General features: G+C 32.2%; 1 protein-coding gene across 21 annotated transcripts in view; it reads left to right on the top strand.

Moving 5' to 3' along the window:
* LOC148612462 (centaurin-gamma-1A-like) overlaps window positions 1-25,741 on the top strand; it is a 77,514-nt gene that overhangs the window by 3,030 nt on the left and 48,743 nt on the right. Inside the window, exon 1 of one of the 21 annotated variants that reach the window (XM_088593920.1) lies at window positions 22,748-23,588. The exons of the other annotated variants lie outside the window; for them this stretch is intronic. Coding sequence (XP_088450046.1) covers window positions 23,522-23,588 — 67 coding nt within the window. The 5' untranslated portion in view covers window positions 22,748-23,521. Of the gene's footprint in view, window positions 1-22,747; window positions 23,589-25,741 lie in introns of those variants that run through there. 21 annotated transcript variants of the gene reach the window in all.

The raw sequence follows: 25,741 nt of genomic DNA, 5'->3' as shown, positions 1-25,741 counted from the left end.
ATGAGGAATCTCTACCAAGAACTATATATTTGTATCTAGATGTACCATATTTTTTGGAAAAACAACAATGTATAATGTTTTTAAGTCGGGATTTTAACTGAGTATTGGGAATGGAAGTATACAGTGTTGAAAAATCATAGATTTTAATGCTATTATATTCAGATAATAGTCTTGAACTGATTGTCTCCAAAAGATCTTTTGAATTTTTTAGGATCCACATTGAATTAATACCTCTACAGGAGTAACAAGTATTGTGGTAGGACTGTAGACCCTCTTTGACAGTTGTGAGTATAGAAGTTAAAAGTTTTGAAAGAGGTTTGGTGGTACATTTTGCAGATCCAGCTATGAAACATTGTTTGTATGGATTCTTGTGGAGTTAAGGAATCCAGTACATAGACGGTAAATTACAATCATCGTCCTTGGTAGAGAGACCAAAAGAAGGTAACACAGATTTATGGTTTACCACAATCTCTTCTTTGGAGAGTGTGGTAACAGTGTAGGTCTTATCACTGCTGTTATTATCTACGTCTACCTCTGATAATAAACATTGGATGTAAAAGGTTTTGCAGACAAAAACAATATTGTTTTGGGCTTTGTCTGCTGGTACGACTACATATTTGTCATGTATAGTAGACAATGTTTTTGCTACATCGGGGTGTTTGAAAACCGATGTAGCTTTGACACTCATTGACCTACTTAAAACTTTCATTCGTTTCAAAATTAAAGACCTCACATCCTTTAACCACTCTTGACAGAGAATCAATGTCTTCTTCTTCTCGTTTTCTTTCATTTGTCTGAATATAGCTGAAATATTGCTGCTCGGACGTTAAACCCCAACAAACAAACAATTATCCATTTTCTTGCAGTCCTCGACGGCATCCATAAGAACTTTATAGATTTATGGAGCGTGGTTCACGGTACTTGGGACCTTTAGAAAGGATATTATGCAGAGATTCGTTTTCGATGATGGTTAAATCTCCAATAAATATACATCAAAATGATTTCATTTCAAATAGTCATTACTGGCTTGGCACAACTTTGCCTTTGACTTCCATGCAGCATTGAAATTGGCATAGTACTTTGCTTTCTTGACAGGAGGTGCTGATGATGAAATATTACATTTTGGTATTTTGACTGTTGATGAGACTGCTCCAAATTGATAAAAAAAATATCACATAGTTCCTCCATTGACTTGGATAAAAAACATTTTCATTTTCAGTGGATGCATGATCAATGTGTCCATAACCATCATTAGATCAAATGTTCCGCATCAATATTTACACAATGAGTCCCAATTTTCGGTATTAAATTGTTTAATCATTAAGCATGTGCCACTTAATCTTGGGAGTAATGGTCAATCATCTCCTGTATAACATCACACCTTTAAATTACGTCTCGTTGATAATCACTGAAGCTCTAAATTACTGTTTATGACCCTAATTAAGAAGTTCTCCTGTCTACCTGAGATCAACTGGAAATGTTGTTATTCGTTCCTCTCAGGTTTTTTCATTCAGTAAATAAAAAAAATTGCGTCCAAAATTTGTTTACAGTATAAAGTTCCTAAAGGGGTAGATTTTTATCAATTTAGATCGAAGATCAGAATTGATATAGCAGTCGCCAGAGCCTTTAGATTTGTAAAGCCTGATAGCATCTGCAATTATCTTACATTACCGCAATAAAATAGTCCTATTGGCATACCCCCCCGTTATGTTCAAATGCAGATAGATAGGTCCATTTGATAGGTATTTCTAATATATGAAATTTAATTTCATGTTATTTACGCCAGTAAACACTCAATAAACAACCTTTTCTACGAACTTAACTATGCTGATTAATTAGGATTGTACATATGTATTAACGATGATCCAACTAAAAATAGTTGACCTCTAATCTCTAATCAGTACCTGTTTACTCCTATGCAATCAGTCGTTCACTGTCAATATATTCAAGTTTTCCTATTTATTTTTAGACACATACTATAGATAGAAATGAACACCCTGCGAGAATTTAAATAGTCGAAATGCTGGAGCTACATTCTGATATTTCATCCAGGCCCTGGGATTCAAATATACCTACAAAAAGAGGGCAGTGGTTCCGATCAAGTAACTTCTATAATGAAAGGGGTTCAAAGCTATCATTTGCCACTCATTTTTTGCCAAGTCTTTTACAAAAGAGTAGCATAATTACCAAATCCATCATGTACAGTGTCGTGTATTTTTATTACGGTTTCCGCCTCGTGACATTGGAAGCCGGAGGTGACAAATTAAAAAATAAATTTTGCTTTAACGATGGCATAGGAGTTTCGATGATGAATTTATTGGGAATGGTGTCAGTCTGTGGTGTGGTGATATTGCTTCTTTTAATAATCCTTCTATTGGGCTATTTTGGCCATGTGTAATGGAGCAAGATTATAGTGCTGCTGGTGCTCCAGTGCATGTCTGTAACATACATAATTGTTGAAATTGTATTCTTAGACTTTGCCGTTCATGTTAATGTACGTGTGTCTGGAACTAGATGCCTAAGAAACTGAGCACTTTAAATGACACGTAGATGTCTATGCGATAACTTGTAGCACTGGAGCTATAAAGCTCATCAACTGAGGAATGTAGCTAATGGAGGACATGATTTATTTCAATGATTGTGGGGGGTTAAATTTGGAGGACGATAAATTAAAATTCCACTTGAACATGTTTAGAAACCGGAAAAGGCCAACTAGTAGTTTGTAGTTCAATTATGCAGTATGTTGGAGAGTTTTGTGTTCATTTGTCTAGGTGTTCCATGTATTTACCGTCATTGAACCTGAATATTACGTAAAGTGGCACACTGCATCAATGCATTATGTATTTGGTGTGTTGTTTTTGTAATGTCCTTCGTAATCAGAATGCAATTTGACGATTATTTTAGGCATAAAAATTCAAACAATCAATATAAATTAATTCAGTACATGAGTACTTTGATCTGTTTGATCTGTAGACAGTGATTTAGCTAGCACTCGTCATTATAGCCATTTACGAAAGGATTTCATAAATGACAATAATGTTTTAGATCGTTTTCATCTTTTTAAATTTGAAAAGTGTATAAAAAAATTCCATTCAAAAAGTATTTCAGATAAATTTTCGTCAGCTTAAATAAAAATTATTTAAACGGTTATAGTTATACTCTATATTCTCTTGTGATCAGTCAAGTGTGAAAACTTACTCATTTTTTTATATTCAAATGAGATTAATTGTTATTCAGAAAAATGTTGAAAAATGATACATGTATATCAGTGTTTAAATACAACAATCTTGAAATTTCGTGGGTTTTTTAGCTGTCAACCATGATTGGCTAAAATAAAGTAACATATTTTTCATTTTTATTTACATTTGTATGTCTTTTACAATACACAACTTTTAACCCTAAAGTGATGTTTGTGATTTTCATGAAAAGTTTCTAGGACAGTGTACCAGTAATGACAGACGAAGGACACAATGTGTCTATGACTTTCATGATACATGTAGGTATATAGAACAGGGGACCAATAATGACAGATGATGGGCACAAAGTGATATAAATGAATTTCATGATAGGTATATCAAAGAAAACAATTTGATTATCATGCATAATAAGCATTGCGGTAACAGGTCACATTGATAAATTCCGGATGTCTGTTCAAAAATTATTCTAAAAAAAACCTAAATAGAAAAAATTATCTTTCATCAAATAAAACATATATCAATCAATTTGAAGGTTTAAATCTGTGTTTTTAGGTAATCTTGTGTATTTTGGAGTATTCTGAGGTATTCTTGGTTATTTCTTAGGTCTGCCCACAGAGTATAGTTTCTCAAACTCCTATTTTGGAATCACTTTTCAGAGTGACTCCAGGAAATTCCCTAAAATGCAATAAAAATCCTGGAGTGATCGTCGCATACTTCATCCAAAAGGCAATAAAGTAATCCCCTGAGAGTTTTTTATTGCCCAGATGATCTTTTGAAGTACCACCTACATCCTGTCTTACCTGTCAGGTAAACATGATTACAATACACTTGATAATAAAATACTTGGAGTGACTCTGAAATACTCCCAAAAAGGCAATAAAATATTCTCAGATGGGAGAAATCACTTGGAGGATTTTAGGGATGGACTCTTCAAAACTGTGATCCACTGGACACCAAAATAAAAGTAAGAGAATCCTCCCTCTCTGGGTGTAGTGTACATGTATTACTTATGATAAATAAACCTATTTTAAACCATTTTCAGTGATAGAATTTAAAGGGAAATACTTGCAAAATGCAAGTTAAAATTAAATTTTGCTAGTAGAAATTATTTCCACTTGCTAAAATTTTGCTAGTTGAATTCTTTATGTAATATATAGGTAAATTCCAGAAATATCCCAAAAAACTTGAATTTAGCAAGTGTAAATTTTCAGTACTTGCTAAATTTAGCTGGTGGAAAAAATTCTGAAATTCAATCCCTGATTTTACATTATGCATTTAAAAGATATGCAATAACAGTGTTCCAGCTAAGATGTTTTTACAGGTTAATTTTATTGTTATCTTATTTTGTAGACGCATGTGTGTATCCATATAAGAAAATTGCACATGTCTTCCGATTTTCATTCTTTTTAAAATTTTCTGTATTTTCAACAGTACAGTATAGTTGCCAAAAGTTTTGCTTGCAGTAGTTATGATAAATACCATTTCATAAATTTTAAATGGTTTTTTAGTAGGTACATGTATGTCAGGTGATTTTTTTGTCTTGAAGTATCAAAGATTTTGATTTCTACAGAAGGGGTTTAAAAACAGAGCTCAGAACACTCTACTTTTTCAAAATATCTTGAGTGGTTCAAAAGTTATGACAAAAAAATGTGTTGAAAATATTGAAATTTTGTTGGACAAAATGGCGCAAAAACATGAAAAATGAGTCCCTTATAATTTGTCAGTCTCATTTCTCAGGAAATAGATATATGTGAAGGCTAGAACTTTATAAAATCCACATTTCAGTAACATATTTCATTTGCAGACATAAGAACTAGATAGTTAAGGCAACATTCTTATCCAAAATTTGAGTTTTTCGTATTTTCAAACATGTCTGGATCGAGAAAAAAAAATGACTTAAGTCCAACATAAAAATCTCAATTTCCAGTTTTTCAGAGACTAGTTTTTCAAAACATTGCAGTTCTGTATGTCTAAAAAATGATATACTTCACATTTGGCATGTTGTTAGTTGATGTTCTAATTACAGAAAAGAAAGAACATCAGATTTCTTCAAAATATGTTCCAGAAAATTGACTTTTATGCCTTTCGACTTGATTTCGCGGCAGAAAATGGCTAATTCCAACATTTTTTTTCAGTAAATCTGTTGTAACTTTTTTACTATTGCAAATATCCTCCTGAAAATTTGCACCCAGGGGTTTTTTTGGGATGCTCTTTCATTTTATAATGCTTAAAATGATGTATTTCCATTAGATTTATTTATTTGCATGTATTGATAACCAAATCTCAGATCCTGTATGTGGATTTTTCTATTGACGCCATCGAGAAATATGGGTTTTTGCTGTTGGTTAAACTTGTATGTATATATTTAATCAAAAACCCAATTTAAACATTGATATGCATGTTTTACTTTGTCTTTTTAACATTATTTAAAGAAAGCTTACAATTTGCATAAATATATTTGGGGAGGGTTTGGATCCAGCAAAACTAGTTTATCCCCCACTACATGTTACATGTGCCTGTTCGAATTCAGGAGTTGAGGACATTAGTCTAACTTTGCTATGCATGTTTTGCTTTGTCCTTGTTTTAAGAAAGCTTTTCAAATAGTATTAATATATTTGGGGGGATGGCTTGGATCCAGCAAATATGGTAAAACTAGATTAGACCACACTACATTGTATATGTTTCATGTGCCTGTCCAAAATTTTGGAGTTGAGGCTTGGTCATTGTGCTTTCTTACTGTTTTTTTTTACTTGTTTACTTTTGTGTTTGTATTTAAGCAGGGTATTTTTCAAATAATTGTACAGGTTTTATTGTTTGGGCAGTCAAGAGCTTGTCACAAGGAGTGGGATTCCTCCCTTGTTATAGGCCTTATGAAGACCAGTAGTTAATTAATTCTGTGTAACAAATGGAGTATAATTTCATTGGCATTTATTCCATATCTCCTCTTTTTCAAAGTCAATTCCACGCAATATCTATGGTTGTTTCTCAGATTTTTTTTAGTTCGCAGCAATAAGTCGCAATTTTTTCTCTAAAAAATTTAACATTATTTTACATGGAGGGAAGCTTGGCTTTAAAATATTTTTTTTGTTACCTGCTTGTCCAGAATTTTTTTCCCATAAACTTGGACATCAGAAATTTTTTATGGTAACATATATAATAGCCCTGCCCCACTTCCGAGTTATATAATTGTTCCCCAAGAGGACTATTTTAGACCAAACGCACAATTCTGTTTCAGAAATCTACACAATAATGGCCGTAATAATTTTGTGAGTCTTTCTCTTTTTGTTGTATTTTTAAATAAATTTATATATCAGGCAATATACCAGGGATCACCTCATTTAACTAGTTTACCTGATTTCATAGGGGATTCGAGGTTCAGAAGTATTGTCACTGTTTTATTGAATACTAAATGGGGGGGAGGGGGGGGGAAGAGAAATTGGAGAAAAAAATACCAACCCTTTAAAAAAAAAATTGAGCAGCACCCCTCCTAGAAGATACTTTTCACCTCCCTACCCAACAACCCAGGCCAAAGGGAGGAATATTTATATATTTGGTGAAAGGGAAAAAGAATGCGGGCAGATCCCATTTATACATGTCATGGGCTCGTCCATTCTTTCCTATAACATGATTTTTTTTTTTAATTTTAAAAAGTAAAGAAAAAGTACTAACCTGATTTGATTTTTTTGTCCAGTAAATTCTGCAGGAACTCATCACCCCAACCAGATAGTGGCGAAATTTGACGACATTCCATTTCCATTTTGACATTATACAATGGTTGAAGTTTCAGCATCCATAGCTACACAAAAGTGAATCACGGTAACGGAGCTAAACTTTTTAGTTACGAATTTGAAACTGATTTTAAAAGAGAAAGCCCAGGGCTTTCCAAAGGTATAATTTTGCTCCCAGTTTTTAGTGGAGTCTGAGTTGCTCATTTACTTTTGTTACTTTGTATGTATGATTTTAACTACTTTATGTTCTTTGTTGTGTATGTCTGTTTTCCATGTATGGTCTTTGTCCCTGGATTACATTCTTTTGATTACCGCTCTAACCTTGGTTCCCTTGATTACTCTTTCGTGTTAAAATTCCGGTGAAGCATTTTAAAATTTGTTTTTTAACTTCAAATGAATTTTCAGATCGGTTATTACCAAAATATTTACAGGAAAATTATATAACCAGAAAGTACGAAACCGTGGCTTTAAAATGAGCTATTATATATTTACTAATGGCGGTGGGCCCATTTGCCAAAAACGCGGTGAAATTGACTAATACAAACAACTTCACGCTAAATTTGGAACCGGCCGTTACACAAAACATCAACGTTTACTTCACAGGTATATTCATATGGCCATTAAATTTCACACAAACCGCGTATGAGAATGAAAACCGGCACAAATAAACTTGGGAATTCCGTGTTTCTCCAGATGTATTTTTTTTTTATCTGATTGTTAAAGACTCCGAAGGTAGGGACATTCAAACACGAAAATTTACTTCCCATTTTTAAATTTTTGATGTCAAAATGGCGTCACCTGACATACCTATTTGAAGTAGCAGCACACTTCCATATTTGTTACATTTCCTGAAACATATTACCTCATCAAGAAGGAATAACAAGTTTTAACTGGTCATAAGAAATGTTTAGGGTATTAAATCATATCAACCTGAACACATTTAACTATAGAAGCAGTGTGGGAAACCATTTTTTTCACAATTTGCCATACTGGCTAGTGGAATATTGATCTTGCTAGCCAAATAGATATTCAACTAGCTAATTTTTGTTTTTGTTTTTTGTCTGTACTTATCATCTGTTTTCTCTTGGATTTGACTATCTTCTGCCAGTCTTTTTCTTTCTTCAACTATCTTTTCATTTGTTTCTAAATTTATCAAAATCTTTTCCATTTTCGAATATTTCCTCCCGTTGAAATTTTTCAAGTACTTAAAGTACTCCCTTTTTGAACTCAAATTTTAAAAATAATATTATATTTCAACAGATTCATCATCATGAAACAAGAAAATGTTTATCATTTGCTTCTTGTTCAAATTTATTTTGACAATAAACAACTAATTTGCAAGATAACATTTCATGAATTACCAACATAAATTTATTTGACTACTAATACGAGGTCAGGACCCTCGCATAGGTTTTGGCACAACCGCTTACCGGAAATTAAAATGGCAATTCTTAACAAGTCAATAAAATTGTGCAAAATTTACTTGACATATTCAAGCTAAACTTCTTAATATGTAGGGAACATATTTTTAATGTATGATGTTAAGGATGTGTAACTAAATAAGCTGTTGGCTGGTTAACTTCCTTGAACTCACCAATCAAATGAAGGTCGCCAAATTGATGAGAACTTGCCAAATTACACTTCTACTCGTAGTTTGCGAGCTGACGAGTGGTGGTTTCCTACACTGAGAAGAGTTCACTGCAAATACATTTCTCCTCTCTACAAAGAGTGCATTAGTATAATGTCAGAAGTAGTTAATGTTACATGTACATGAACCTCATAACATTAAAATTTGAGAAATTAAACTTCAGTATTTCTATAAGGGTGGGAAAAAACCCACTAGAAAAAGGTGTTTACCAACTCTATTTACTATTTTACATGTAGATATTACCATAAAACACTTTGTCAACTGAAAAATACCCAAATATTATTTTCCAACTGAGATGGCTTTCCCACCTTTTTTTTCCAACCAGCTAATTAAAAATACATGGCCTAATGAAAGTCATAATATCATTATACATCCAATGAGTTGAGCTGCTTTAGGAAAAAAGTCATGGAAAAATAGTCACAGGAAAGAAAGTCACGGTTAAAAAGTCACATTACATGGAAAGAAGTATTATATTCAAATCTGAATTATCATCTTAATACTTCTATTTCTAATTTTATTAAATCTATGACATATTGGTTCATGGGTATACCTTTTCAAGATATTTTATTTAATTGGAAAGAAATATGTTAACTGTCAACTTTTATAATTAATTGTCAAACTCATATAATCATATCTCACGTATTGTATCTGTATGTTTGTTTGTTTGTATATGCTTTGGATTATTGTAATCCTTCAATAAATTGATTATTTAAAGACAATAAAAACATGACAAATAAACTAACAATTAATCATTTCTGTTTGGAATGAAGCCATTTCACTGTAACAGTTATTTTAACTATTTACAAGCACCCAGAGTAACTGTCAATTAGAATATGACAACACATCCTACCATATTGTGTATGTTAGACATGTATATTCAAATTTGTTTGTTTTACAATTATTTCATGTCCATATTGTTTTGAAAGGGAAATCCAGACAAATTGGCTACAAATGTAACTTTCAAGAAGCCCTACTGTAATTGGGACATTTTTATGGCATCCTCTATGTCTTCCGTTTATGACTAAGGTTTGCACTCCATCTGTCCTTCTGTCTGTCAGTCCATCAGTCTGTCAGTCAGTCCATCAGGCACACTTGGTTTTCCAGACTTTTCTTTGTAATGCCTCATCCAATTGATTTCATATTTGTTAGCTAGTCTTATCATGACAAGTTAAAAATTAAATTTAAATATTATTACAGCAAAATGGTTTATATGGAACTTATGGCCCTTTGACATAGAAAATTACATAAAAATTTATTTTCATCATTTTGATGCAAATTGCTGCTGTCATTGTAGAGTTATTTGCCCTTTAATTCATAATAACAAAGTTTTTTTTCAACTTTCCAGGTGATAGAGAATGTCTTTATGCAGCTTTCTGTAATGAAAAAATGTTATTATCTACTGTAAAATGAAGCTCAGGTTTGATTTTGATGGAATTTGCTTTTGCTGTTCAAGAGTTATTTTCACTTGATTGTTAAAAAATAACAACATCCATTGTCTCATAAAGGCAATGAGTTCAAAGGCCGAAAGGGGACACTGTATTGCATCAGCAATACTGTCAGAATGCTTGTTGCATATAATGTGGAGCAAATTTCAAATGTCATCACAACCAAAATGGAAATCATCACAAGCAACAAAGGCGGTTTGAAACAATTACAATGTAGATCTATACAGACCACTAATATGACCATCCGTTTGCTCCAATGCTAATTTCAATGTGTTATGGAGCTTCTACCTAAAGTTAAACCTGAAGAAGACTATATTTCAACCAAATACTGTATGTTCATACTAATTTTTTGGAAAATATCTTAGGAGGTTTACTGCAATAAACCTTGCAGTGCATCATTAGCTCTTAAAAGTCAAGGAACAACAAAAAATTCGCTTACAACTTGTACAATACTTTCACATAAAGGGAGCCATCATTCAGAACTCATAAAAAATGTTTAAATTCATTAACTTACAGTGACAATGTTGTATGCACAAATAAAGAGAATATGTTTATCTGCTTTAAACAGGGTTACTTGTGCAGATATACATGTAATGCACACTTTTTCTACAGTGACGTAACACAAGTCATATTTTTGTGTGCGTTCTAAAAGCTCATTGGTTGAATTAGTGGTGTTGTACCTAAGAACACTAGCCCCCATGCTATTTAATGGCATCTTCATGTACTTATAAGTTATTACTTACTAGTGTCACATTCTGATAGTCCAATTTAATACTCTATATTACCATATTGAAAGACAAAACATTGCTCCAACTGTGGAGAAATTTACGAGACTATCAGGCTTCTAAAGGATAGAATTTGACAAGTCTGCAGTTGATTTTACTGATCGGTACCATCAGACTTGTGGCTGAATTTGTAGACTGCCATCAGCATAACTTCAACCTGGACTGTCATGGGGTTAGGGGTACCAAGTCAACACAAGTATCTCATATTCTGGAGAATGTTTGAGAAATGGCTGTTTTATTTTTTTGGTCTATGAAGAAATAACCTCGATCGTGTGGTGTACACTAAATAATCTGCTATGCAGGTTATTTTCAAGTGCCACAGGTATAATTACAAAATTTGGTCTTCAGAGATGATGGGCAAAAAATTTTACCCAACAGAAAGCATGTTACTTCTGAAATAAATTATGGACATGTACATAAAAAATGTATCATAAAAAATAAAATTGATTTTAATACTTTTTATCCATTCACCAAAAATTTGCAGTCATACATATATATTATAATGGTAAGGTGCTGTCATGGGTTGCCGCACACAAAGAAAAACAGGAAATTGATGTGCTCCAAGTCTGGAAGAAAGCTGTGAAAACTGTAAATATGATAAAATTCCAGGAAAAATCCTTGAAAATATAATACAATCCTAATCAAATTGAACTAGTATCAATTGTGTTTGACATCAACACAAATGTTTCTCAAACATTCCCAATGTCACAAGAGTTCCCAAAATCAGTTTCTATGGCTCTATGATTTTTTTTAAAACTATTTATGTATACAAATGACAGCCATTTTTTAGTTTTCAACATGATTGACTGCAAAACCCTTGTGATAACCTATTTTTAATCAAAATCTCAATTCTGGACAATTTTTTCTCTAATTTTTTTATGATTTTTTTTTCCTCATCAAAAAGTGGCCATTTTGAAATGGTGTCCCATTGGGGTGGTTGTCTCTTTGACATGTTCATCATATCTATTCTTGTTATATTGAAATTTAGAAAAAGTTTGGGTGAATCTACATGTACACATGGTGTCTTATTTTTGAGCCTAGTGGTTTAAATTTTTTATTGATTTCACAAACAAGTAAGAAATTTTTGATAAAATTTATGAAAAGGAGACGTGGATGTTATATTTGTGTAATTGATACTGGTAAGTGAAATCAAATCAGTTCAGATTGGCTTATCATTTCATGATAAGCATGGTAGTTATGCCACGCCCCAACTGCTCATGCATGTTCATTATTTACATGCAGTCTGGTTTATATAAAAAAGAATTTTATGTAAAAAAGAATTTATATATCAATTTTAGGGGGACTTGGTTAGATATTATCTTAAGGATTTTACAAGATATATTTTGAAGTGAATTTTATGATGTCAGAATTGATGCTACATGTAGATGTTAGTTGAATACTGTATACTATGTACATGTAGCTGCTTTTGTATTTATATTTAGTGAATAATAGAATAATAGAGTTACATCTTGTGTTTACTTTTATTTAAACTGCAAATAATTAATTGGATTTCGATACCTGCAGTACGAATCTAAAAATTCAGCTATATCAGAAGAGTTTTGAGGACAAGAAGAATTGTATAAGTTAGAACTAAACAGTATGTTCCCCTAGTACATTTGGGAATGTAACTTCCCTTGCTACATACATGTACATGTACATGTAGTTGATTCATTACTAAACATTGTACCTTTCGTCAATATGTGTATATTTGTTACTAAGGACCACATTATTGTCTAGATTTTAATATTTACAGGTATTAGATCCTTTTTTGACTGCATGATAAAGCTTATATCAGGTCGTTGGACCTCAGTAAGGCACACCATTTATATGAAAATAAAAACCAGACAGTAGTATTGATCGGCAGAGTTGTATGATAGTCTGTTTTATTCATTATAAGACAGCAGTATGGAAATGTCCTACTCTACTAATTACACACTTATTGATTACTATAGTGGCATTTATTACAAGAAGTGGAATGTGCTCTCAGTACAGATTTGTTGTAAGAATGCTTTAAATTGTTAACATTATTTTTTCAATTTACTTATAAAAACGTACTGAGAATAACCTATTGCTTGTAAATGCACATTTATAAATCAGAATAAACATGTACATAGCTTTCCTTACAAATGGTTTTGGGTGGATGTGTGTCCCATGCCATTTTTGATGGGTTTAATGGGTGTCCTTCCCTTTTCGGTCAATTGTTCCTAAAAAGATGTTAATGCTTGCACAGTATGCATTAAATCTGCCTCTAAGTCATATGCTAGAGTGCCCTATTTGATCTAGTGGAAGAAAATATTTTCTGTAGAGAGTCTAAGTACTTGTGAAGTAGATTAGGATGTGGCTTGTAAGTACCCTATTGATGATTTTGGTACACCTACATGCATATACATGTAAGTAAAATATCAAACAATTAACACTAATTTGTTTCTTAATACTACATGTACATAAAAAAATTGAGGTGATATGCTGTACATGTACATGTAATGGTATGACTATGTCCGTGTATTTGTTGTCATCTTTAGACACTTGGTTTTTATGTGAAAGCATGAATGTTTAAAAAAAAATTTAACAAGATAAGGCAGGTTGGTATTGACTTTTGGGGGTTATGACCCTAGCTGCTTTTGTGTTGAGACCAAAAAGGGTCCTAAAACAAGCATTTCATAGAATTTAAATATATTACTCCAGTTAAAGTATATTATGTCCATGATATTGCTCAATAATTTTCTGTACCACTAAGGTCAGGGTAAGATTGATCTTGGGGGTTTCACTTAATGATAATATTACTTTATATCAAGAGAGTAATACAGTTAGTTTACAACTAATCTTCCCTGAGACCCTCACACAAAAACAAAAATATAAGGTTAATTTCAATGCCACAAAATGAGTAGTTGTAAATAATACATAAATGCATGCCAACAGAGTTATCATTTTACATTATAGTACAGTAAATACAGTTGAATTATTCTTTTGCCTGTTGTTCATCAGCCTCATATTTTGACCTACACTTAGAAGTCGATGGTAAGGGAAAACTATTGACGGAACTTTACGACAATTGTGATGACTTTTCATTCAGAATTGTGAACTTTCCTTTCATCTGTGGCAACATCCCTTCAGCACCTGCTTATGGAGTGTTTTCATATCACAACTTGTACATTATGCCAGAGCTTGCTGAAACAGCACAAACTTTTTGTATCACGGTAGACTTCTGACAGGTAGGCTTCTGGAACAGGGTTACTCTGCTAAAAGATTGAAGTCATCATGAACTTATGGATTGTTACGGTGTATCCATCTGCGCTATGAAAACTGACTTGTTCAGTGTGTCATAGTTTTCCTTTCCTCTTTCGACTACCCATACTTGACTTTTTATGAGCTACTCGGCGGGTTTTTCTAAAAAAGCAGAGGTTGTTTATCCTACCGGTGCACCTGGTCCATGCTCCCAGTTTTTTGTGGAGTCTGACTTGCTCATTTGCTTTTGTTACTTTGAATGTATTATTTTTGTTGTGTATGTCTGTTTTCCATGTGTGGTCTTCTTTGGATTACTGCTAGAACCTTGGTTCACTTGATCACTCTTCCATTTTGAAGATTTTTAATTTCTGCTTTAAAAGACTTATCCCATTTATGCTTCTTATTTCATTTGGGAGGGTATTCTAATGAGATGGGCCAGAGTAAGTATGTCTGAATAGTTTTGTCTTACATTTAGGAATAAAAGAGCATTGTTTATGGATAGTATAGCATTTCTTGAATAGTATGGATTTACTTCAGAAACAAATTTACATGTACATGTACTTGTATAAATGAGCATACATGTACAATTTACACAGTATGTGAAATCCACTTTTGATTCTGTAGACCTGTACTACATGTAAGTTCATATCCCATCTTTAATGGTACATGTATATTGTATTTTAAACAAGTCAACCATTAATTAGTATTGAAAGGATAATACATAACCATGTCATTATTTTTCTTCTCCAGCTGTGTTTAAGGTCGGTGAGGTCCAAATTTAATGATACTTCATTTTGTACATAAGTTTTTCAAAACTCAACCCAGAAACACGAAGGAGGGTCATAGTAATAGTGTCTGTCTGGCTGTCTGTTTGTCACATTTATCTTGTGGACACAACTCCTCTGAAACCATTTAACTGATTTTGTAGGATACTTTCAAGTAGTTCACCATACTGCATTTTGATTACACAAATTTTAAAGGAGTTATAGGAATTAGGTCGTTTTCTTGCATTGAAGGGTGCACTTTACAGTTGCATTAAGGCACACTGTTTCAGACACCAAGTTACCCCAGTCAAATTTTGTAAAACTTAAAATTAAAAGTTGAAATTTGGTGGATATCTTGTTTAAATGTTGTTAAGCATTTATACATAGACAGATGTAATATATGTTATGGTAAACAGGTGTAATTTAAATGAAGAATGGTATCTGAAACATTTCATTCCCCTGCCGTATTAGGCTCTCTCCTCATCATCAGATGGCTGATTTTCAAAATACCTTATTTTGCACAAACTTTTGGAACTGAAATTGTGAGAGAATGAATCAAAAAGGGTCTTATTATTTTCACCCTTTTTCCACCTACTCCATGTATGCTTTCATCCTGTGGTAGTGTCTAAGTGTCTGATATGTTATAAAACATAGTATTTGGCTGTTAGTTTTGGAAAGGCAACCCTGATTTGTGCTAAAACTCGGTAATATTTTTTCAGTATGTTACCATGGCTACTGGATTTTAAAACAATAATCACTAAATTACTTATAGGTGACTTGAACCTCCACACACCAAGCGTTTAAAAATTTTGCATTTTTTTATAACAAAACACTAGAAATTTCTGTGCGGACTGCCTGAAAACAGCTTTATTTCAACCAAATTTTCAGAAATGACCTAACTGTATTGTACTACAGAACACTATAGTGACATTTTGTGGATTCAACCCCTCTGTCACTGCTAGATAGATTTTGTTTAAATTTTATAGGATTGTTAGGTACAAACTGTGGTTGATCATGTTGTACTGTAATTTTGATTTGACCATTTTTACTTGAGATATAGGATGTGAATGCAACGGATGGATGTTGTTCAAATCGTTTGGTCATATAGCCTCTTTGAACCATGGAGATAAATCCTAGGTAATACTGTTTATTGATTTACATCTGTACTTGTATATGTGTCATAAGTGTTATACAGCCACATTACATAGCAATTTCAGTGATATACATGTTTACCTGCTGGCATCATAGTCACCTAAGGTTACAGCAGGTCTAGTAACTCCAAATGTATTTAAGCAGTGTTATCAAAACTTTTCGCAGTGATCATATACATATTGAAGATGTGCAATTCTATTATAATTCTTTTTCATACAGTTTTAGCATGTTGAACTAGGCCAATTTTCCAGCAGTATATGCTTTCATTAGGAATTACACATATAAATTTGTAACCCACAATGTAGTTTTTTACTTGATTAGTGTTTATATAGATAATGAAGGCACTAATGTCATGATGTGCTGACAAATATATGACTGCAATGCAGGTCCAGAAATGTTTTGGTCTTGCCGTATTTCTATTGGGTTTTCAAATTTGCTGTTGCAAGGAACAAATGGCTACTTGTAGCTATTTTGTCAATTTTGTGATCTGAGTTCCATTGATTTTACATGAATGAGGATTATAAATAGCAAAAATAGATCTTTATTGTTACACTAAATAGTGATGATTTCTTGCATGGTGTAATTCAAAATTCAGCTAATCAAGAAACTGTCAATCAGCAGTCAAAGATAAGTTTATACAGAAAACCGAGTTAGAAGGGAAGAAATTAGTTGTAGAACACAACGTAAAGAAATATAAGTGTGTAAGATGCTAACAGGTGCAGAACACAGAATCATAAAAATTTCTTGGCAATGTCTCACTTATATAAAAAGAGGAAGTTTAATAGTTACAGAGTATAATGTAAATCAAACATTTTTATAGTAATTGCTAATCTAAAAACATTTTCAGGGTGTGGCTTGTGGTTTTCTTGTGAGATTTTTCATGCAGCCAGATGCCTGCAATAGAGTTGACAGTATATAAGTTTACATTTCTATTACTAACAGGAAAAGCTAATAAAAAAAGAAATAACAGTAATGTGAGATTACGGTAGTTCTTCAAAAATGATCAAAACGTCAATAAAAAAGTGATTTTTGTAGCAAATATGATACCAGCATACAGGAAAATGATTCTGGAATCGAACTAGGTAACTTGATAGTTGTTAGAAGCGGTTATAGGGCGGTACTCCATGGTACTGCTTTAGCTCTAACTTTTTGTATGGCAAATCATTTTGACCCTACCTGACATCAGCATCCAAATAAAAAAAAAAGGAGGGTTGCAGGATCAGAGGAAAGTCAGACTAAAATGGTCTACAATATCATTTATAGGCCTGTCAAAATGGGATATATTATGGTATACAAATGTCTGGCATCCGTCTGTCTGTTGATGATTATTGTTTAAAACTTTACACACTTGCAAGTTATATTAATCTTAAGGTTTGTATGCTTCTTGGAGATGTTTCAATATTTTATATTCAAATTGAGTTTTTTGTAAAAAGCGATATGTTTTTTTTCACATGTCACAATGTAACTTGAAAACAACTGATCCAAAGTTCTTACAACTTAAAATAGGTGTTTCGTATGGTGGTCAAACAGTCTGTATACTTTCTGGTGAAAATTAGATCATCAGTGGGGCATTAATCTTTAAAAATATGTAGGGGTGGTATGGTCACAAAGAAACTGCCTTCCAATCCTCCCATACATTTATTGATGGAATAGCCCTTAGAAAGAACCTGTTTATTTTATAGAAACATTATATCATGAACACTGAAACATGTAACAATTTGGGTTTCTTTTATCAACTTGCTGTTTATTTTAACTTTGAAATTTTCAATTTATGTATTGACATGCAAAATTTTCGTTGCAAACATCTTTGCTTTCTTAATCAGAACTATTGCTTCTATTTGGTATCATATAAAACATGTTGTTAGCAATTTTGTCAGTCTCATATAAACTTCCTATTGGAATAAGGAATGAGTCAGTATATAACTAGCATGACATCCTGTACAACCCCATGTTATTGCCAAAACATTTATGTTTTTCCATGCTGCAGCTGTTTTTTAAACAATACCGTGAATGCTTATGACCTGTATAAGGTTTTAATACACTATATTCCAGAATAATTTGTAGTGATGTGATCTACATGTAATTTAGAATTTGCCAATTGTCTTTTGGGAAACACCAATTTCTGAAACTGAAGTCTTATCAATCAAAGTACAATTATGCATAGCCATTCAGACTCAGTAGTCTTACCTGTTGATGTAGATCAGGTTAGCATTTTAGTGCTCCCTGTATGTATAAAAGTAGGAAAACATACACCCCATGTTGTCTATTTCACATGTATGCAAGTTTATTTTTCCTTTAAGGGTAAGTATTTCGACATAATGAGTGGTTGTCCTGCCTGCAATCTGTTGAATGTTGTGGTGGACAAGTCTCAGAAATTGAATTTACAACTGCAGGAAGTCCCTAAACAGTTAGCAACTTCAGGGGATAGTACAGTATCATTCTCTTCAATAAAGACAGTGTATTATTTTTCCTTTACATGCAGCTTCATATGCACATTATAATACAACTCAGAAAGCTAAGCTTGGTTCTAGGAATTTCAAACATGACTGAAAAATATGATGGTTGTGTAATGATTAGATTTTGTTTCTAAACAATTTATATTGATTTGATTTAATTAGAAGCATTTGATTGTAAAACCTGTGTTTAGTCATTAGATTCATCATTTGTCAAGTGTTTGCGGAGCAGTAAATAGTTATATATTCGATTTTATTTGAAAAAAATTAGTTGAAGTAAGGCACTCCCATATCTGGGATCCCCCTTGTATAAGTTACATGTATAAACTAATGGGGCTGCATATTTGATAGTGAGAGCAAGCCCCTGTAGTACATATAGGGACTACACACTCTGAGAACATTGTTCTGTAAGCAAATATTTATCAAAGTTATAAGCATCATCCATTGGAAATCAATAGAAATATTGTTCTTATCCTCTTAAGTCATTGGCATTTCTACACATATTCTCCATGCAAATAATTAGTTATATTCTGAATAATTTATCTTCAGTCTAATTAGTTCTGCTGTTTTTGCAGATTTTGCATATGCATGTGTCTGTATATAGACAGTTGTATAACTATTATATTAACAATTTATTCTATACTTGAAGTCTATAAAGGTTCTATACACAAAGAAGTGTACTGTACTGTTCATGTTGTACATTTATTGGTGATGAAAGGAATAAGCTGCAGAAAAGCTGTTATATGTTTTTCACTACAGATTATAATGTAGAAAGGTGGATTTTATGGAAATTTCATGCATGTTGTTTCAAAATCCAGTTAAATATTTACTTTGGATAGCAGCTTAAAAATCAGCTGATATAAAGCCTGTGTCTTGTTGAATGGAAATTTTTTTTTTTAATTTGATAAATGAAATTTGATGCAATTAAAACACATATCCATAATGTAATGTTATTGTATCAATATTAATTTTTTAATATTGATTTACTGATTTTATGTTGTTGAAAAAATTATTTGAATTTTTTATGCAAATTGAGTCATAACCATTTATTGCTAATGTGTTTGAACAACATTTATTTCATATTTTGTGTAATGGAAATATGGAGTTACCTCCCTTTGATCTCAACATCACAAGCATTTTCCTTGAGGTACCAGTATTGCATTGCATATACCTGAGTGGGTGTATGTCAAAACATGGAGGCTATTAAGATATACATGTAGTGTACTTTCTTTTTGCCTTTCTTCAAACTAATGTTTTGTCAGAAGATATGAACTATGACTTATAAAATAGAGCAAACATAGCACCATAAGATGACAAACTTTTTGTTAAGAAAATTTTACATTTTCAAATAAAAATGTTCCACTGGAAAGGTTGGTTTGATATGAGTGTAAAACGAAGGTAAAAGTAGAGAAAATGGCTATTTATACTTCAAGTCTACTTTTCTGTCCGATCTTTGTGGACTAACCTTACTTTTTTGGGGAGAAATTATTTTTTGACATGTCCTTATAAATGCTACATAAGTGAAAGTTTTATGGAATCAATTTACATATTTTTAAAAAAATCCTAACAATATGCACTTCACTATAGAAGTCTATGGGAATATTAATACAATACTGAGACCTTGATATTGTACATTTTGTACCATAAACAATGTCTGACTAATCTTAATAGATAAAAGGACCCACCTGTAAAAACCCCATGTTCTTTGTCTCCTCTGAGTTAATATGTGGACAAAGGAGACCCATCTCTTATCATTTACTCCTCCTATACCACTGAAGAGAATGAAGCTTAACAGAGTCTTTATTGCATGTGCCCATTGTGACCTGTATTTTTGATTTTGATCAAAATTAATTGGGGGGGGTTTCTCATAGCAAAACACAGACTTTGTCATTTGTTAATATGGGGACTAGATGGTATCCATCTCTTACCCGTTACACCTCCTTTACCACAGAATGGAATTGCATTGCTCAGTTTCCTAATTTTTTTCAATTCCAATCTTATGTTGTAATGTATGAAAATAAACTGTCACAAATTCTAGTGTAATTTATTACAGAAAATGACAGTACATCATTTTTTTTTTAGAAACAACTTTAAGATGGAGATCTCCCTCTAATGGGTTTCCAAAGGTTAAAACCTATGTAAACGGTGTAATGTAAGCCTTTTTTGTATTCAATAAACATTGCAAATAACTTCCTTTTTCTTTCAGCTGTCATACTAGGTGTATAAGTATTAATTAAAAAATCTGAGGGTCTGCACTGTCTGAATTAAGTGTCCTCCTCCTATGCCCCTCTAAGGTCTCACACCTCAAAAGGAAGGCTGGTTTTAATTTTGGCAGTTGTGTCTTGAACTGTTAAGAATCAGACAAGTGTTCAAATCGGACTGGTTGAAGGTCGGGGACCCTTGTTTTCTGATGAAGAACCATTGAAAATTCATTTACATGTACCTTTGTCGTGGAACTTACATGTGCTATACTTTGTATTTATTGAGGACGCTTACTATCTTCTCATGGACCTTTCATATAGGATACAAAAAATCCAGGACCTGTAACTTCTGACAATAAATTTGAACCTTTGGTTAGGGGCCCGAAAATAGGGTCCTTTTGACATTGTTCAAAATCTTGTCATGTGTCGCACATTTAATCAAAATCCCTGTTAACTAACTATTGTTGGGCCCACTCAAAACACAAGTACAACAGTTGATCTTTAACTGACAACACTCACAACACAAGTACAACAGTTGATCTTTAACTGACAACACTCACAACACAAGTACAACAGTTTATCTTTTACTGACAACACTCACAACACAAGTACAACAGTTTATCTATTACTGACAACACTCACAACACAAGTATAACAGTATATCTTTTACTGACAACACAACACAAGTATAGCAGTATATCTTTTACTGACAACTCACAACACAAGTGCAACAGTATATCTTTTACTGACAACACTCACAACACAAGTACAACAAATTATAATTTACTGACAACACTCACAACACAAGTACAACAGTTTATCTTTTACTGACAACACTAAACCCTCCAAGTGACAATTACCTGAAAGCAAATATATAATCATAAGCAAACAACAAAACAAAAGTTAACCATCCCAATTAAGATCAATTCATACTTCCCCTAACTGTTGCAGGTTTGCCCTCTTATCAAGTTCTGATTTAGGAAGCATTTTATTTTTTAAAATACTCAAAGAATAAGGCATTGTCCAGGTGCAATATCTCCAAAGTAAAATTAGCATCTAATTGGTTCATAATTACTTCACACCACACGTTAGAATTTGTTTCTGTTTAGACTAACATTTTTGGCAATTCAGATGAAGTTGTTAAGCCTTCACTATGCCTGTCCAGATAAATTTTATTTCATTAAGTACCGTACAGAAAATGTTTCTATGTATGCTATATACTTGTACATGTGTTACATGGATTGATGATTGATTTGTAGGAAGTGTTCATTTCTATAGATGTTATGTTTACACTGGTCTTGTGTATTGTATAGTAGATGGCTGGTCTACTATATGGTCTACAAATCTACTAAAATCTGAACAGATTGTATTTTTTTTTGGTCTTAGATGACTGTCTAATTTTTTGGAATTGTGCCAGTCAGAAAGAAAGATCTTTTGGACTTATTTGAAAAAAAAAATGACATTTAGTTTAAAGGCAACCTGTGTTCAATGATATTGCAGTTACAATTCTTGTATTGATTGCTACTCATTGTTAATAAGAGAACTGAAACATTCAACACTTAGAAATGTATACATTATTTATATAATTTACAATTATTGAAGATTTTGAGTGAAGAAAAAGCTTGTATTTGTGCTAAGGGATTGAAAAAAAAACCAAATGCAAATGGATATAGTATACATGTATATACATATTTATACTTGTTCAGTGCTCCAGATTACCAACTGCAAATTTAGCCAGGGGAATGTCAGATTTGTTTGTTATTTTCTATTAAATGTTGGAATGTTAATTTCCATGACCAAAGTATCCTGCAGAGAGCAAAACAAATTTATAAAATTCTAAAGCATTGCATGTACTTGTATTTAAAGAACTAGAGGAGGCTGAGGTCACCTGTATGTTTAACAGTGAGGAATGATAATGTGTTGTCTGCTATTGTTTGCAGTAAATAACTGATTGATTCATTAGGAAATAAAAGGATCAATATTATTGGATTAAGTGCACCAACATAAGGTAGCATGTTACAGAATTATTACGTTGATATTGCCTTGTGTCACAGGTGTTTTTTTTTTCATTTCTATATAAAGTAGACTATGTGTAAGCTCTAGAAAGAAATCAATAGTGGAAAACAAAATGGCTTGGCTAAAAGGTTAATCAGCCTATTTTTGTGACAAAGACATGTAATTGATTGATTATTAAAAAAATCATTTTAAAGAAATCTGGAATTGTTGATGGTTTTGTTCTGTTAGGTGTTTTCTCATTGGAGTGACTTATAATAACATGGATGCCTGAGTATTGTCATGACTGTATGACGACAATACAGTATTGATTGATAAAAATCATTATGTTTGCAATATATTTCAAATTTAATAGTGATTAACACTGTTGTGTGGACATTCTCATTTCATCTGGTTATAAGAAGTTTTTGTGACAGTCAATATTCTAATATAAATTTTCAATTTTACAAGTAACTGGACTTAAATTTGCCATTGAAAGTATGAGTAGTGTGAAACTGCAAATGTTTAGAAAAAAATACCTATTGATTACAGTGATTATTATTATCAATATTTTGTTCTTGTAAAGGGAAAATACATACATGTGTAACATAATCACAATTGACATGCAATTTGGAATAGGTATTGGAAAAATTGAGAGGTTATTTTCATTCAGAACAATGAAGAAAATGTGCATTTTTATAATTGATTACAATTATCTTCACAGGAGGTAATCCATCTCATTATGATACTTGTTAGTTGAGATTCAATAAAATTCATCTAGTTGGAGTATTAATTTTAGTACAACCTTTTTTACACTACAGCTTCACTTCATGGATATTTTTATTTGATTTTGTGTTATTTCTGTCTGCATTAAAAATTGCATTTTACTGCAAAAAATAATGCTGGAATTTCCCTTTCAACGTATGGATATATGGTTCCCCAGACCAACATGTTTGGAAAGATTTGTGGAGTGTACATGAAAGTTATAATTGATTCAGGTGAGTATATGGAAGTAACTCTAAAGCATAAAAATCATAGTTATGCAGATGAAAAGTAGATACATGGAATACAGGATCTTATTGGAAAAAAAATTACCAAAAAAAAAAAACTATTGTGCTTAAAACATGAATATTTGTACTGTCAAACAAAGTAGCTAAATTGTAAAGGTACAAGCCTGTATCTTGTATTCCTGTATTAATTGTGACGGTACAAACCTGTATCTTACATTACTGTGTTGATTGTAGAGGTATAAACCTGTCTTTTACATTCCTGTGTTAGTTGTGACGGTACAAACCTGCATTTTACATTACTGTGTCAATTGTAGAGGTACAAATCTGTATCTTACATTACTGTGTTAATTGTAGAGGTGAAAGCCTGTATCTTACATTCCAGTGTCAGTTGTAGAGGTATAAACCTGTATCTTGCATTACTGTGTTAATTAGAGCGGTATAAACTGTATCTTACATTTTGTACATTTCTGTGTTAATTGTGGAGATACAAACCTGTTTCTTAAATGTATATACCTGTGTTAAATTGTAGAGATTTTTTACAAACCTGTATCTTGCATTCATGTGTTAATTGTAGAGGTACAAACCTGAATCTCACATTCCTGTCTTAACTGTAGAGGTACAAATATGTATCTTATATTCCTGTGTTAATTGTAGAGGAACCAGAAACAGGTATGTACCTGTACATTTAACACACAGGTTAAATGTACAGGTACATACCTGTTTCTTGTATTACTATGTTAATTTTTGTGTAAAAGATATTTATGAAAGAACGTGCAGAACAAAAAAGATGGGTTCTTATAAATATCAACTCCAGATCATGTGTTACAAATCATTAGATTATATACGCAATTGATTGTTCCGATGTTTGCATTCATAGTTTTTTTTTTTTCTGGTACAGTATATTGATTTAGCAGTATCCAATTGATACTGACATTATTTAATAGACATATCTTTAACACATGAATTGAAGAAAAAAAAAGTTGTCTTCAAGTTAATATCACAGATATAGTAAAGTTATTGATATACATGTACTTGTATGATAAAGAGACATACTGTATGAAGTATTAGAGGTTGAGAGAAAAAGGTTGTCCTTTTAACTAACACTTACATTATATGTACATTTACTTGAATAGTTTTGACATATTTGAGGTTAATCTATAATAAATAATATCTGCTTCCTTGTGTAGTATGGTAAAAAAAATATTTACTCTTTTGTGATATCTCTGGTATAATCATCTGGTTTAATAAGCGATTGACAGATCAATTCCTTTTTGATGCTAGACAGATGATTGGCCTATTTTTCTTATTTACATCAGTGTATTTTAGAAAGGATTGTAGACATATTACCTTAGTGGGAATGAATAGTTTTGTCACATACTGACAGTTTCAGTGTATAGACAAGTCTCCCACTTGCTTCACCACAGAAACAATGGTGATGGCTTCAATCTGTTTATATCTGCATTGCTAAGTTTACCTTACATTTTGATATGAGACAAAATAACTTAATATTTAATGTACATGTATATTAGGGATTTGGATGTATCCAATGAAGTTCCATTAATATTAATTATATCTGTCATTTTGTTCTGATCCTTTCATCATTAGTGGTGTATAATGTATGGTGCTATCCTCATCCATGCCGTTATCTGTAGATATTTGGTGTTAATGAAATAATTTTTCTATTAGGTGGTGGATCTTGATAAAATTTTACTGCAATGATTCAAGACACACTTAGAAGGTTTGTAATGATTTTGTAAGTTACACCCTGAACTGTTTTGAGTGGATTTTCTGAAGGAAAAAAAATGGTTGTTAGTTAAGGGAAGTGGGCAGCCACTGCAAAACATTGTTCATACTAGAACCTGATAAGTATGGACCAGTTACTGTATTTTGCAGTTTCTTTTCAAATTTAACAAAAATGGATACTTTCACTGATGTCATGTTTGCAACTAGATAATCATTCACTGAGTTAAATTAAATGCAGGAAAACCCAGTTTGCTGTCAATTTGACAGTCTCTTGTATTAAATATAAATATGTAACATAAGTATAAGCATATATTTCTTAATCATGTTGTACACCTCAAATGTAAGAATAGGATTGAATTTTGGGGTTATAACCTTAATCATAAAAGACTGATCAGGAC

Source organism: Perna viridis, chromosome 7 (assembly GCF_037379345.1).
Source record: "Perna viridis isolate PV_CMFRI_1.1 ecotype Kerala chromosome 7, ASM3737934v1, whole genome shotgun sequence".
NCBI classification, from domain to species: Eukaryota; Metazoa; Mollusca; class Bivalvia; order Mytilida; family Mytilidae; genus Perna; species Perna viridis.
The sequence above is the reverse complement of the archived record's forward strand: the minus strand, read 5'-3'. Positions and strand labels throughout refer to the sequence as shown.